Raw genomic sequence first — 15,885 nt, forward strand, 5'->3', positions numbered from 1 at the left:
CTGGGTTGAGGGACCTTGAAGCAGATCAGGGCCTTCTGGGGAGAGGGCCATTGACACTTCACCTCACAACATAGGTAGCCCTCTCTCAGAATTGGAGGCAGATGCCGAGCGGCCACTTAGCCCCAGGGAGCACAGGCATCTAAAGATTTAGGCTCAGCCAGATGCCAAATGCAGAAGTGCTCACCCAAGCAATAAGGACTCCTCACGAGTAAAGGGATACTCATTAGCAAGACTCATCTCATGAGTAGACCATTTTGGGGTGACTTGGTGGCCTGTAGCTGTGCTCTGTATGGGGCTCTCAAGGCTCAGTCTTAAAGGTCTTCAATTCTAAACACAGAGAGCTGGAACAACATCTGTGCCCCAGCTCCCAGACTCCTGCCTAGTAATTCCCTGATACCCCGGCACTTCGCTGGAACTCTCTTTGTTTGGACTGCCTACTGACCTCACCTTTGGTAATGAACCTGACTAATTCCCTGGAGCTCTGTCCCCACACCACTGCAAGCAGGACAGTGGAGCAATTTCAAGGGGTAAACTGACAGGCAGGATGAGGATGATGGACTTTTCTTCCATCTGCCACTTGCCACATCCCCCCTCCCCAACACACTTCTCAATATATTCAGGAGTCAGGGCACAAAATTATATAAAATACATTTATTCAAAATCACAATATATTGTGATTAAAACATAAAACATCTGAAAAATACAAATGTTCAAGTCGGTGGTTACTAAGGAGAAGGCCTCTTCAGTGGTGGCACCCCAGTTGTGGAACACCCTGACTAAAGATGCTAGTCTGGCACCTACTTTGTGGTTTTTTCAGTGCCAGCTGAAGACCTTATTACTCTTCCAGGCTTTTTAGTCCTTCAGTTTTTAAAAACTGTGTTCATGCTTTTTAGATCTTAACATTGCTGCTGACTTTGATTTTATTTTGTAGCTGTTTTTATTTTTTTATGTTCTGTTTTTATATTTTATGACCTCATCTCTATTTGTGAACCATCCAGAGAGCTTCAGCTATTAGGTGTTATAGAAATATAATAAATGAAATAAATACAATGTGGAACTTCATAACCTTTTTCTTTTTGCTGCAACATATTAACAATAAAATCCACTTTATACTTGCATACTTCTTTAAACTTTAACTTCTATTAATGTTGCAAATTATTGCATTGCCAATAAAGCTGAACAACTTTGGATTAACCTATTATTTTTTGTACATGGTCCTTTGGATGAAGTACAGTTTAAAAATCTTTATCTTCATCATCATGTCAGAAATAAAGCATAGAATTTATCACATTCAGATCCAGTTCTTATGAACAATTGTCACCACTAAGTTTATTAAAAAAAAACGCAGTTGCTGGACACCTTCAATCTGCTAGTGTTCCTCAATGGCATGTAATTAGAAATATACATCCAAGTACAGCAAATCCATCTACCAGCAATAAGGGGCATACAAACATTCAGTGACCTGATTCACACATAACAACAACCCGGACTACGGGTTGAGTATGGGTTGTTGTTGAATTGTGGGTACACTATGGTGTAACTATGAACAATCCAGAGTTCACAACCCAGCAACAAACCATGGGTTCTCTTCCTGGATTGTTCATGGCTAACACCCCAGAGTTAAACCATAGGGCAGGGTTAGCATGTGACAACAAGCCATAATTCAACAACTTATATTTAACCCACACATGTTATGTATGAACCCGGCAACTGAATGCTAGAATGCCTTAGAATTCTGTCTTCCTCCATACAGGTCTTCAAGTTGCCATAATTTATTCCCTAACGACTTGCTAATTACTTTTTTTCTTAAGAACTTTCACTTTAACCCATAGGAGGCCCACACCTAATGCAAGCTAATTGCTGAAAAACAGGAGTCATAGTAGTAGTTCTCCTTTTTTGAAAACTTGATAGTCAGAGTCCAAGAATTCTGTACCAAGAATTTCAGATTGTGGCTTTCCCTATCACAAAAATTTAGTGAAGCAAGAAAGCCCCAGGTGATAGAATTTTCCCTTCTTTGGCGCTTTTCAAAGTAAAGGAGCCCCTTCGAGTCTCGATCTCCTAACCTTGCCAGGTAAGGACTGTTTGAGTCAGAGGAGTCAAGTCCACCACTCCCTCTCATAGTTCCTCTAACGTGATCGCAGTGCATTCCCTGGTGTGTTTTGTGATGTCATGCAGTTATTTGGAGAGTTTTTCAAAGATAGTGTCACATCTGATAAGAACATAAGAGCCATGCTGAATCACACCAAAGGTCCATCTAGTCCAGCATTGTGTTTACGCAGTGGCCAACCAGCTATCAACCAGGAACCCACAAGCAGGACACAAGTGCAACAGCACCCTCCTGCCCATGTTCCCCAGCAACTGGTGTACATAGCCTTACTGCCTCTGGTGCTGGAGGTGGTACGTAGCCATCAGGACTAGTAGCCATTTATAGCATTCTCCAGGAATTTATCGAACCCCCTTTCAAAGCCATCCAAATTGGTGGCCATCACTACGTCTTGAGGTAGCGAATTCCACAGTTTAACTATGTGCTGTGTGAAGAAGTCCTGTTATCTGACCTGAATCTCCCACCAATCAGCTTCATGGGATGACCCCAGATTCTAGTATTTGGGGAGAGGGAGAAAAATGTCTCCCTATCCATATTATCCACACCATACATAATTTTGTACTCCTCTCGGCTTCCTGTTCTTTAACCAGTTACTGATCCATAGAAGATCTGTCCTCTTACTCCATGACTGCTAAGTTTGCTCAGGAGTCTTTGGGGAGGGACTTTGTCAAAAGGCTTTTGGAAGTCCAAGTAAACAACGTCTACCGAACCACTCCTGTCTACTTGTTTATTGACACTCTAAAAGAACTCTGAAAGGTCAGTGAGACAGGACCTAGCTTTGCGGAAGCCGTGTTGAGTCTTTTTCAGCAGGACTTATCCTTCTATATGCTTATTAATTTTATCTTTAATAATGCTTTCAATCAATTCACCTGGAACAGACATTAAGCTAACCGGCCTGTAATTTCCTGGGTCCCCTCTGGATCCCTCTTTAAAAATTGGTGTCACATTGGCCATCTTCTTGTCCTCTGGTACAGAGGCTGATCCTAGGGACATGTTGCATATTTTGGTTAAAAGTTCAGCAATTTCATATTTCAGTTCTTTGAGAACTCTAGGTTGGATACCATCTGGGATGGATTGATTTATTTGCTTTCAGTTTATCAATAAGGTTGAGAACTTCATCTTTTATCACCACTACTTGCCTCAGTCCCTCTGACTCACTTCCTGAAAACATCAGTTCAGGCACAGGTGTCTGTCCTATACCTTCTGCAGTGAAGGCGGATGAGAATAATTCATTCAACTTCTCTGCAATCTCCTTGTCCTCCTTTAGTACTCCATTAGCTCCATTGTCATCCAACCATCTAACTGCTTCCCTAGCTGGTTTCCTGCTTCTGATATATTTAAAGACTTCTTTATTGTTGTCCTTGATATTGTTGGCGATATGCTCTTCAAAATACTTTTTTTGCATCTCTTATTGTCTGCTTGCATCACCTTTGTGCAAGCTTGTGCTTCCTTTTGTTTTCCTCATGGGTAAGACTTCCATTTTCTGAAGGAAGCCCTCTTTTCTCTAATAGCTCCCTTGGCACTACTCATTAACCATGCCAGGGACCTCTTGGACTTGGTGCTACCTTTCCTAACCTGTGGTATACATTTTAGCTGAGCTTCTGTTGTTGTGGTTTTGAGTAACCTCCAAGCCTTTTGAAAGGATTTAACCCTCTTGACTCCCCCTTTCAACTTCGTTTTTACCAGTTCCCTCATTTTAGAGAAGTTTCCTCTTTTGAAGTCAAATGTGACTGTGTTGGATTTCATATATTAAATCTACTCATATATTAAATCTGATAGCACTGTGGTCACTGTTTCCAATTGGTTCAACAACATTTACATCTTGTACTAGGTCCTGGGCAACCCCATTTAGGATTAAACCCTGCATCGCCTCCCCTCTAGTCGGTTCCATGACCAACTGTTCTAGGGCAGAGTCACTTAGGGCATCAAGAAATTTAAACTTTTTGTTGTGATATGTAAAGGGAGGGGAGAGTCGACTGCGCTGGCTTCCTTGTCCTCTTGCTAAATTCGGACTGGTGCCTAACTCACTTGTTTGCTGATGCTTTGCCACTGGGGTTGAGATGCTTCATCACTGGGGCTCCTCGCGCTCAGATATGTACAACTGTATCAGGATAGACTCATATCAGATATGGACAATTTGTGACTCCCCAAGCCAAATGCAGCCTGCTAGTCGTGTATGGAATACAGGATACCCTGGAGAAGATGCTGATGCTGATGCTAGGGAAAGTGGAAGGCAAAATCTACATGAAACCGCTGGGGGAGTTTATCCGGAGGTGTGGGCTGAGGTGCCATCAATATGCGGATGACACCCAGCTCTACCTCTCTTTCTCATCAAAACCAGGTGAGGCAGTGGCTGTTCTGAATCAGGGCCTGGGCACGGTAATGGACTGGATGAGGGCTAATAAACTGAAACTCAATCCAGACAAGACGGAGGTACTGTTAGTGGGTGGTTCGTCTGCCCGGCTAGGTGATATTCAACCTGTTCTGGAGGGGGTTGCACTCCCCCTAAAGGATCAGGTTCGTAGTTTGGGGGTGCTCTTGGATCCAGAACTGTCACTTGAGGCACAGGTGAACTCGGTGGCACGGAGCACTTTTTATCAGCTTAGGCTGGTATACCAACTACACCCTTATCTGGACAGAGATAGCCTAGCTACAGTTATCCATGCTCTGATAACTTCTCGTCTGGATTACTGCAATGCGTTATATGTGGGGCTGCCTTTGAAAACGGTCCGGAAACTTCAGCTGGTCCAAAATAGGGCGGCAAGATTGTTAACAGGGACTGGCCTGCAAGCTCATATTACGCCAGTACTTTTCCAGCTGCACTGGCTGCCAGTCCATTTCCGGGCCCGATTCAAAGTGCAGGTGTTAACATTCAAAGCCCTTAACGGCTTGGGGCCAGGTTACCTGAAGGATCGCCTCCTCCCATATGTGCCTGCCCGGACCTTAAGATCATCATCAGCGGCCCTTCTCCGTGAGCCCCTGCCAAAGAAAGTGAGGCGGGTGGCTACTAGGAGGAGGACTTTTTCTGTTGTGGCACCCCAGCTGTGGAATGAGCTCCCTAGTGAGGTTCGCCTGGCGCCTACATTGTACTCCTTTCGGCGCCAGGTGAAGACCTTTTTATTTTCCCAGGCATTTTAGCTTTCTAAATTTTTATCTTTGCTGTTTTAAATCTGTATTTTAAACTCCTGTACTGCTGCTAGGTTTTATTGTGGTTGTATTGTTATATTGTGGTTTTAATGTTCTATATATTTTAAATTGTTTTATTGTGTGTTGTTTGGTTTTAGTTTTTGTGAACCGCCCAGAGAGCTTCGGCTATTGGGCGGTATAGAAATGAAATGAAATAAATAAATAAATAAAAGGAAGAGGGGCCGACCAAGGACAAGATGGATGGATGATATTCTAGAGGTGACAGACTTGACCTTGGGGGAGCTGGGGGTGGCAACGGCCGACAGGAAGCTCTGGCGTGGGCTGGTCCATGAAGTCACGAAGAGTCGGAAGTGACTGACCGAATAAACAACAACAAGTCGTGTATGGTGGCCCACCAGGGTATTGATAAACCTCCTGCTATTCTCTCTGCTTGGGACTGCAAAAACAAGGGGGTTACTGAGTAGGGTTATGGCTACTGGGTTACAGCAGGCAACCGTAAATAGCTGGTGGGCAGTGCTTGGTTTCATCCATCACAAGTTGTTCAGGCCTGCATCGTAGATAACCCATTAAGCCGATGATGTGGGCCCACACCACAAAGTATACAGTGCCAGAAAGTACTCTGCTCTCATTTCAGCTTCAGGTTAAAGTTCTTAGGAAAATCTGACCTTGATGTTGTCTGCTGATTGGATCCCTGGCCTTTGTTAAATCCTCTTTCTCTGCCGCTACCACCACCCCTTTAAACACATGTGATCTTCACATTTTCTATCAGGGAGTCCTTTCCATATTGTCAGGCCTAGCTGCAGCACTGCTGTAGGCCCTATGGCGTTAGAGACAGAATCTGATCCAGTCTTAGAGCAGGATGATTGGGAACCCAGTTCAGTTGTGGGGAAACTTGAGGCCTGGGCATTTAGCTCTACCTAGGTTCCCATTTGATTGCAGGCCAAAGGAGGATGATACTCTCTATCAGCCACAGCTGCAAGATGCGTCTTTGAAGGAAGCCTCTGATTTATAGCCTGGGAATGTGAGAACCATGCAGGTGGAAGACTTCGCAGGAGAGGGGGGCTCCAGGGTGTTGCCCAAGTTACGACGCCAACTGAAAAGGGCAGAACAGAGACTCCCCCTAAGATGTAGTGATCATTTACGGGCCACATTCCCCTGTTAGGAAATATTGTCAGAAGGTGACCTTTAACAGCCCCTTCCCTGTGTTTAAGCTGGTGCCTTTGCTGAGAACCTCTTCCTAATTGCTCAGAATATTTTCTTGCCTGGACTTATTGGAAATTTTGAACTCTTGTTTGTCTTGAATCTTGAATCACTAAGGCTCTATCTTGCAATTTATTGCTAGGGCTCTGACTCTGTGTGAATTCTAGCCTTGGAACTTTCTCTTGAACAAAGCAATGTGCTGATTGCATCTGTCTAGGCTATTTGATTGGGGCTGGGGGAGGGATTATAAATGCTGAAACTGTGCTACGGGCTCTAGAAAGCTGATCTCTGTAACCTGATCTGTTGCAACTGTAATCTGTGTTGATTTTCCAGAGAGGGTCAGAAAACTGAGTCTGACACATATTGACATCTATCAAAAAATTTCTCCGAGTGTACTGCAGAGAGCACCAGTGTGTTGCAGAGGACTCTAGGGCATATCTAGATAAGCCAGCCAGACTGGTCCACATGAATTGAAAAAAAAAATGACCTAAAATGCACCCAGTCTCTTCTGCATCTGCACGTTACAATAGAAGCTTAGTGGTGGACAAAATGTCTTTCAGGGAAGCTTGCCCTCCATTATTCATCTTCTCACTAAGATGCCCAATTCTGAGAAACACTAGGGCTTGAAATATGCTGGCTTGTGATATAGTACAATTTAAATAATGGTGGCAAAAACTTTAATAAAACCACCTTGGAAAATCTTTGGGCCTCTGAGTGGGAGTTACCAGAGCATTTCCAATACCAGCAGCTTCATCTGAGAGAGACAAGGTCAAATAATTGCCCTTCTCCTCCCACAGCCAACTTCACAAGATCTTTTGGTCATCGTCTTCCCAAGAAGGTATTCAGCTACTGTAGCAGACCACCCTCTTGGCCTCTGGGGTGTGTTTTGCTCTGGCCTTGAGCCCAAAACACATTTCACAAAAGTGCAGCTGCTTCCATTATTTGCTGAGATACCATCTGAGGGCTCAGCACTTAACCTTTTTTTTGACATGATTGTCTTTGCTTCTGCTCTCTTGCCATGCAAGGTACCTGTGAGTCCTGACTAGTGCCATAGACAGATTGAAATAACTGCTGGTGTTTATATTTTCAAAAGAGAACAGCCATTGCTTCTCCGCCTGGAGATCTTCCTGGACCAAACTTAAACTATTAAGTCTGCAGAACACCTCTTCCATTCTTTCAGACAGTTAAAATGGCAAACTGGGGCTTCCCTCATACCTAATCTCCATTTTTTCTTCTCTCCCCCTCCTCACATCCCCCAATATCCAGTGTGAAAAGGGGTTTTGGTGAACTTGAAAGCCCTCACTACTTTTGATTTTTGACTGGTCCTAACAAAGGCTTTACAAGTAGCTGACGAAAGAAGGGAAGCAAAAAGCAAGGAAGAAAGGGGAAGATATATCCAACTGAATGCAGAGTTCCAGAGAATAGCAAGGAGAGAAAAGAAGGCCTTCTTAAATGAACAATGCAAAGAAATCAAGGAAAACAACAGAATGGAAAGACTAGAGATCTCTTCAAGAAAATCGGAGCTCTCAAGGGAACGTTTTGTGCAAAGACGGGCATGATAAAGGACAAAGAAGGCAGGGACATAACAGAAGCAGATGAGATTAAGAAGAGGTGGCAAGAATACACAGAAGAACTATACAGGAAAGATCTGAATGTCCCTGATAGCCATGATAGTGAGGTCACTGAACTTGAGCCGGACATCCTCGAGAGTGAAGTCAAGTGGGCCTTAGGAAGCATTAGTAACAACAAAGCTAGCGGAGATGACAGTATTCCAGCCGAGCTATTTAAAATCCTAAAAGATGATGCTGTTGAAGTGCTGCGCCCAATATGCCAACAAATTTGGAACACTCAACAGTGGCCGCAAGACTGGAAAAGGTCAGTTTACATTCCAGTTCCAAAGAAGGGCAACGCCAAAGAGTGTTCAAACTACCGCACAATTGCGCTCATTTCACATGCCAGCAAGGTGATGCTCAGAATCCTACAAGCTTGGCTTCAGCAGTATGCAAACTGAGAACTACCAGAAGTACAAGCTGGTTTCAAAGAGGCAGAGGAACTAGAGATCAAATCGCCAACGTTCGCTGGATCATGGACAAAGCAAGAGAATTCCAGAAAACCGTCTATTTCTGCTTCATTGACTATGCTAAAGCCTTTGATTGTGTGGATCACAACAAACTGTGGCAAATTCTTAAAGTGATGGGAATACCAGACCACCTTACCTGTCTCCTGAGAAACCTATATGAGGGTCAAGAAGCAACAGTAAGAACCAGACATGGAACAACCGATTGGTTCAAAATTGGGAAAGGAGTACGACAAGGCTGCATATTGTCACCCTGCTTATTTAACTTATATGCAGAGTACATCATGAGAAACGCCGGGTTGGATGAATCACAGGTCGGAATTAAGATTGCCGGGAGAATTATCAACAACCTCCGATATGCAGACGATACGACCCTAATGGCAGAAAGCGAAGAGGATCTCAAGAGCCTCTTGTTGAGGGTGAAAGAGGAGAGTGCAAAAGCTGGTTTGAAACTCAACATTAAAAAAACTAAGATCATGGCATCTGGCCCCATCACTTCCTGGCATATAGAAGGGGATGAAATGGAAGCAGTGACAGATTTTACTTTCTTGGGCTCCAAGATCACCGCAGACAGTGACTGTAGCCATGAAATTCAAAGACGCTTGCTCCTTGGGAGGAAAGCTATGGCAAACCTAGACAGCTTAGTGAGAATCAGAGACTTCACCTTGCCGACAAAGATTCGTATAATCAAAGCTATGGTTTTCCCAGTAGCAACGTATGGCTGTGAGAGCTGGACTATCAGGAAGGCTGAGCGCCGAAGAATTGATGCCTTCGAACTGTGGTCCTGGAGAATACTCTTACGAGTCCCCTGGACTGCAAGGAGGTCAAATCAGTCCATCCTAAAGGAAATCCACCCTGAGTGCTCATTGGAAGGACAGATACTGAAGCTGAAGCTCAAATATTTTGGCCACCTAATGCGAAGAGAAAACCCTCTGGAAAAGACCCTGATTCTGGGAAAGACTGAAGGCAAAAGGAGAAGGGGACGACAGAGGATGAGATGGCTAGATAGCATCACCGATGCAATGAATATGAACTTGAGCACACTCCGGGAGAGAGCGCAGGACAGGAAGGCCTGGCGTGCTATGGTCCATGGGGTCACAAAGAGTTGGACACGACTGAACAGCAACAACAAAGACACTGTTTTGCTGTCTTTGTATGGACGTCTTGTCAAGTTTCTCCTACAAATGTTTTTGAAAAGATAACCTGTTTTGTTGTTGCTGTTTTCCCTACTGAATCTTTTGAGTATCTGTGCTGAAGGCTCTTCCCACTATATGTCAGTTGCTGTCCCACAGGGCATGCACAATTAATACACTATTAATTAATTATGAGGAGAGGTTGCCACTGGCCTAAGACTCAAGGCTTTCCAGCTTATGAAACAAATGCTTTTATGCTGAGCTTTAAAGACCATTTCGTCATCTCCAGCCAGCAGCGTGGTGGAGTGTTATTTAAACTAAAGCTATGTGCTAATGGCTTCTTGTCATTCTTCACCTTACTTGTGGGCAGAGAAATTAGGGACACAGTTTCAACAAATTTCTCGAAAGGGAGGAGAAATTCTCAACAGTTTTTCCCAAATAGGCTCCCCATTGGCAGGGCTTGCAGCACAGTTTCTTTTTTTCTTAAGGGGTTTGGGGGTGTTCGTGCTGCAACAGCATCAACTGTCTGGGCAGGCTGGCCCCCAGGGATGCGGTGGAACTAGTGCTCTGCCAAAATCTGTCCTCCAATTTCCTGGAAGTTTTCTCCCCTTATGAAAGAGGCTTCAATTGTTCTGCCTCATTCAGGATGTTTTATAACGTATTTTTGTGATCTTTTTGAGCGTACCTAATCACAGCGATAAAATAGATCAATAAATATTGATAAAATAGTTAAGAGCAGAGACATCACACTGACAACAAAGGTCTGCATAGTTAAAGCAATGGTATTCCCCGTAGTAACCTATGGCTGTGAGAGCTGGACCATAAGGAAGGCTGAGCGAAGGAAGATAGATGCTTTTGAACTGTGGTGCTGGAGGAAATTTCTGAGAGTGCCTTGGACTGCAAGAAGACCAGTCCATACTCCAGGAAATAAAGCCAGACTGCTCACTTGAGGGAAGGATATTAAAGGCCAAACTGAAGTACTTTGGCCAAAGCATGAGAAGACAGGAGACCCTGGAGAAGACGCTGATGCTAGGGAAAGTGGAAGGCCAAAGGAAGAGGGACCGACCAAGGGCAAGGTGGATGGATAATATTCTGGAGGTGACGGACTCGACCTTGGGGAGCTGGGGGTGGCGACGGTCGACAGGAAGCTCTGGCGTGGGCTGGTCCATGAAGTCACGAAGAGTCGGAAGCGACTGAGCGAATAAACACCAACAACAACAATCACAGCAAGCCTCCCAGGCTGCCTGCACCTCCTGATCTGAGAAAGCCCCATGGGAGGAATTACTTCATGGTGCCTTAAGCCGGGCTTTAATTGAAGTGTAGGAAGCTGAGGAGGCCACAGGCAGCCAGGGAGCTGATTGTACAATGAAAAACAGGACATTGGTGCTCACTCCTTGGCCACCTCCTAAGCAAGGTAAGCCCAAGAAACCCAATCCCAAATTTCTCTGAAATTTCTTCACCATCAAATTTCTGTTCAAAAGCAATTTCTCTTCTATCAAATTGAATGAGAATGGTCTGGAAAAAATTGGGAAACATTTTCGACACACCACTAATTTAAAGTGGTTGTTTGTTGAACTGTGGGTTAGCATGTTGTCTGAACTCAGGACATTTCCACAGGGTGGCTTGTTAACCACCTAAACAACCCAACAAAAAACCATGGGTTCTTAAGGTGGCTTGTTCAAGAAAAATGAGCCCAGTTAATGAGTCACAAATAGCTAAACAATGAAGTGATTCCATGGTTCACTCTGATAAGAGTCCAGGTTTGGATGATCAGCGGGGGAAACAACGCAGTGTTAGTTATTTCCCCTGCCCCAGCATGTGCTGGCCACGTGACTGGGATTCCCCTAACTACTTGCTTTGCAGGTTGCCGTGTCAACTGAACCCATTGCATAGCACGAGTGTTGTCCGTTTTCATCCACACTACAACCCCCGGCTTGCAGTATTGGTTGTAGGGTGGGTGAAAATGGACTACGCTTGCGCCGTGCACTGGGTTCAGACGACACTGCAACCTGCAATGTGGCTCAGGAAATTAGGGGAATCCCAGTTGCGTAACCGGTGTGCGTGGGGGAAACAACAGCCACTGTGTTGTTTCTCCTGCTGATCATCTGAACAAGCCCAGAGTGTTCTGTAGTAATAGTGCAGTTGCTGAGAAGGTCCTGCCTTTATATCACCTTTCTGTCATTGGCTGTTACACACCAGAACAAGACATTTGGACGAAGTAAAACGCAAATAGAGAAATGTATTTTATGCGTCTCAGCACAGGTTCTGATGGGAAAATGTAAGGGTTTCTTATTTTGTAAGGATAGCAGTCTCTCTCTTTCATTTTGTCAAAACCAACTACCCTTTTCAACATTTAACTTCTTTGCTGGTTTTCACTTCCCTGTAGTGACTTGGCTGATGTATCTTTTCAAAATTCCCCGCTTGTGCCGTTACTTCTTGTTCCCCCTTTTTTTCCTGTGTAAGGCACTGGGCTTAATATCTAGCTTTTAAAAAAATGTCTCTGTGACCTTATTGTGATTTAAGCTCAAGTGTTTAGTTTTATTTCTGAGTGACTGTAGTGAGGTAATTACAATTCCATGTAACGAGGAGAAGATATGTATGCTTTGTTTCCATATAAGCACAGGTTGTGGCATTGGTGTCAGAATTCAGTGTCCTGAGAAGGGCAAGCAAGTTGCTAGCCCTCATGGTTATGGAGCTATGTCAATCAATATACTGGTTTTCAAGCAGATAGTAATTGTACGTTATGCTGAGAATCAGGCGTGCGTGTGTGTGTGTGTGTGTGTGTGTGTGGAAAAAGAAGTGCAGAAGACTATGATGAATTCGTTTTTGGTTTTCCCTAGTTGATTACATGGGAAAACAGTGTTTTTTAAAAGAAGAGTGTATGACAAATGGAATGGGGGCCACAAAGAGGGTTCCAGGCAAAAGGAGAAGCAGACACCACTGCCATGTGAGGGTGGGAGATAGTGGGTGGAAGAAGCTGTGGTAGGAGATATATTGGGAGGCCAGAACCATGTTTCAGTCAAAGCAAAGGTGTGTTAAGGATTTGAGATGAAGAGACCATGAAATTAGAGAATATTTATGAATAAGAGAATCGAAATTGAGCTGAACACAGAAGAGGGAACGTATATAATATTCTGGCTGCTTAAAATGTTTGTAAATATTTCATGACATCACAACAATTTAATGAGTGAAAGAGTAGTATAAGTCAACAGTTTTTAGTATGAAATACATTAAACAAGCAAAATACTGTGTTTTGTCAGGTTCCCTTTCCTTGGATTTCAAATCATGACTGCTCTGAGGGCCAAACTATACAATGTAAAGTATACATGATATGGTTGATTTGTGATCAGAATCTCCCGACTTTGCTTTTTATGTATTAGCAGCTCCATATAGCTGTTTTGAAGATCTGGGAAGTGGCTGTGTGTGTATTTGTGTGGGTGTATCTATGCCATTTTCCAAATCTAAATTGCACCCCTCTCTGTGGTACCTATATGCCACCCCCACCCCACCCCAACCCCCTCTGCTGGAGCTACAAGTAGATTTGATGTGGGCAGAGAATTTAGATTAGGTAAGTGGCATAGGTTTAGCTCCCACCATCAGTTCTCCAATCTTCCAAGTGGTCCCTTGGGACTCCTAGTAAGTTAAAAAAAAAAAAATCTGCAGAACATCACAGGTAGTTTCCTTATCATTGTTTTATTACCCCCCACGCCCAGTTACATATACTTGTGATTTGATTTGAGATGGTGAAATTGCAGACTTATCCTACGTCTGGCAGTGCATCTGATCAAATCCCCCCACACTAAGGTGCTTCATAAAATACCCATCTGTTATTCACTCAAACTTGGCTCTTGCCCACATAGTGATTCACAAGATTTCTGTGAGATTAATGTTTATAGGTTTGCTCCCCTCCTCTCACTCCCCCTGCATTGAATCCTTTTTTATTTTTAAATGAAGTTCCTCTGTGTGAACATTTATTTAAAATAAAACCACAGTAGACAGTACTTTTCAGACACAAAAAAACCCATAAAGTCAATTCCAAAACAGTCTCTAGCAAGATCTAAGAAAATGTAGTGGGAAGTTTTGGCCCTAATCCTAAACACATCTGCCCATGTGTAAACTGTGTTACAATCAATTTGTAAGTCTGCTAAGGACTGGATTCTTTGTTCTTGATTTCAAAGTAGGAGATTAGTGTAGGGTTTTTTTTCCAGCCTTGTCGCTACTATTCCCTCCCCCCTTTCTTTTCTTTACTGAAATCCCAGCCAACACTGTTTGCGTGCAGACTTTTCCAAAGGGAGAGAGTTTGAACTGGATTTGATTCAAAAATTGTCTGGTGGCTGGAGGAAGGGAGAGGTTTGTGGGTGTAAAATCATAGATAAATGGGGGTCAGCTTGCCTTGTCTCAAAGAGGACCTGTTGATTCCCAAATTCCTGGCTGCAAAAGCAGCAGCAAAGGTCGGTTGCCAAAAAATATCTTCAAACAGCCTCCGCTGAAAGGCCACACTTCTGAGGGAAATTTCCTTTTTGGGGAAGTTGCTGCAAAGGAATTTCCTGTGTGGGCAGACACAGCTTCCTGACTTGAAGGCTTCTTGGATGGGAAAAGAGTTCATAATGGAATGACAAATTAAAGACATACCAGCCCGGTTCCCTTCAAAACAGCTATCAAATGAGCTCAGTCCATGTACTATTCCACTCCCGCACAGGATGAAAATAAACTGCTTCCTGACAGGATTCACTCTGGGGCAAGAAGCATATCCTTCCCACAGACGCTCCTTGACCGTGATCTTGGTTTCTCCTTCTTTAGCAACTACCTGCTGGCTGTTCTGTTTAAATATGGCTACCCCATCCCTTACTTGTTTATACTCAAGAGCTTTCTAGGACAAACTACTGTTCTAATTTATCTTTCCTGGAGCACCTTCTCTACAAAACAAAATCAGTACAAGTCAGAGTAAATCTCCCTCTCTTCCATTTCCCTTTCATCAAGAACTATCAGGTTCCCCAATGAACTACTGCCTGAAAGATCTAGCACAGCAAGATGGACTGCAACTCCCTTAATCCATCACTATTGGCTATGCTGTTTAGGGCTGATGGGAGATACAGTCCAACAACATCTGGAGGGCCACGTATCCCCCATCCCTGATCTAGCGCAGCATTTAGTCTTCTTTATAAACTTGGAACGCACCCTTACCCCAACTTTCAATGTGTGGCCCATGTCGAATCATTGCCTTACATATCTGTCTTCTTCTCCCCCTGTTTTTCTCTGCACACATGCTATACTTTAAAAACAAACACCACCCTAAACAACAAGAGGTAGCGTCCTGACCAACCCGTTGAAGACCAAAGACTGCAGTGATGGTACAGCCACGGAATCCTTTCCATGTGTGTTTGCTGGGTGCATTGCAGATAATTGCAGGCAGCATTCTAGGAGGTGTGCTCAGCAATGGCAGCTGGTGCACATTGGGTCTGGTGGGGTAGAGGACAGGGCAGCTAAAAGTAGGTGGGCCTAAGGGATCACAGTGGGCGAAGACAACCCCATACAGTTTCCCTCCATCCTCCTCACTTGAAAATACCCGAAGGTCACCTAAGTAAAGCATTATCATTACATAGCAACTAACTAAACAGAATAATATTTTCTTCTTTGGTTGGTTGCTATCACATTTGATTCTGTGCTAGGAGAAGAAGTGTGTAGCCTCCACTATCCCTTACAGTCACCCCGTCCTCCAGTTAGCCATCCAACTCCTTAAATGAGGAGTTTCGCCCGATGAATCTCATCAGGAAAAAATGGTGTTTGGAGTAGCACACTTGGTTCTGTGCTGGGACAAAAGGTGTGTGGGCTTCAGCTGTCCTTACAGCCACCAAATCACCCAGTTAGGCACACCACTCCTTGGACAAGGAGTTTGTCCCCAGAGCTTTTAGCTCTGGGAAAAGCCAGTGGAGTGTAATGGTGAGAGTGTTGGACTGAGAGCCGGGGGATCACTGGTTTTAATCCCCACTCGGTGATGGAAGCTCACTGGGTGACTTTGGGCCCATCACAGACTCTCAGCCCAATCTACCTCACGGGGTTGTTGTTGTGAGAATAAAATGGAGAGAAGGAGGATAATGTAAGCTGCTTTGGGTTCCTTGCAAGAGGAAAAAGGTGGAATATAAATGCAATAAATAAATAAAGGAAGAAAATGTTTGTTTGTTTGTTTATTTAATAATAATAATTGCTATTGTTATTATATGCTA

General features: G+C 43.9%; 1 protein-coding gene across 9 annotated transcripts in view; it reads left to right on the forward strand.

Annotated features, from left to right (window-relative positions):
* The window catches only part of ETV6 (ETS variant transcription factor 6), a 203,623-nt gene that overhangs the window by 88,371 nt on the left and 99,367 nt on the right, over nt 1–15,885 (forward strand). The window contains exon 1 of one of the 9 annotated variants that reach the window (XM_084811331.1): nt 9,070–11,075. The exons of the other annotated variants lie outside the window; for them this stretch is intronic. Coding sequence (XP_084667457.1) covers nt 11,027–11,075 — 49 coding nt within the window. The 5' untranslated portion in view covers nt 9,070–11,026. Of the gene's footprint in view, nt 1–9,069; nt 11,076–15,885 lie in introns of those variants that run through there. 9 annotated transcript variants of the gene reach the window in all.

This window comes from Heloderma suspectum, chromosome 7 (genome assembly GCF_057233095.1).
Source record: "Heloderma suspectum isolate Gila_16-S chromosome 7, 16-S_ref, whole genome shotgun sequence".
NCBI classification, from domain to species: domain Eukaryota; kingdom Metazoa; phylum Chordata; class Lepidosauria; order Squamata; family Helodermatidae; genus Heloderma; species Heloderma suspectum.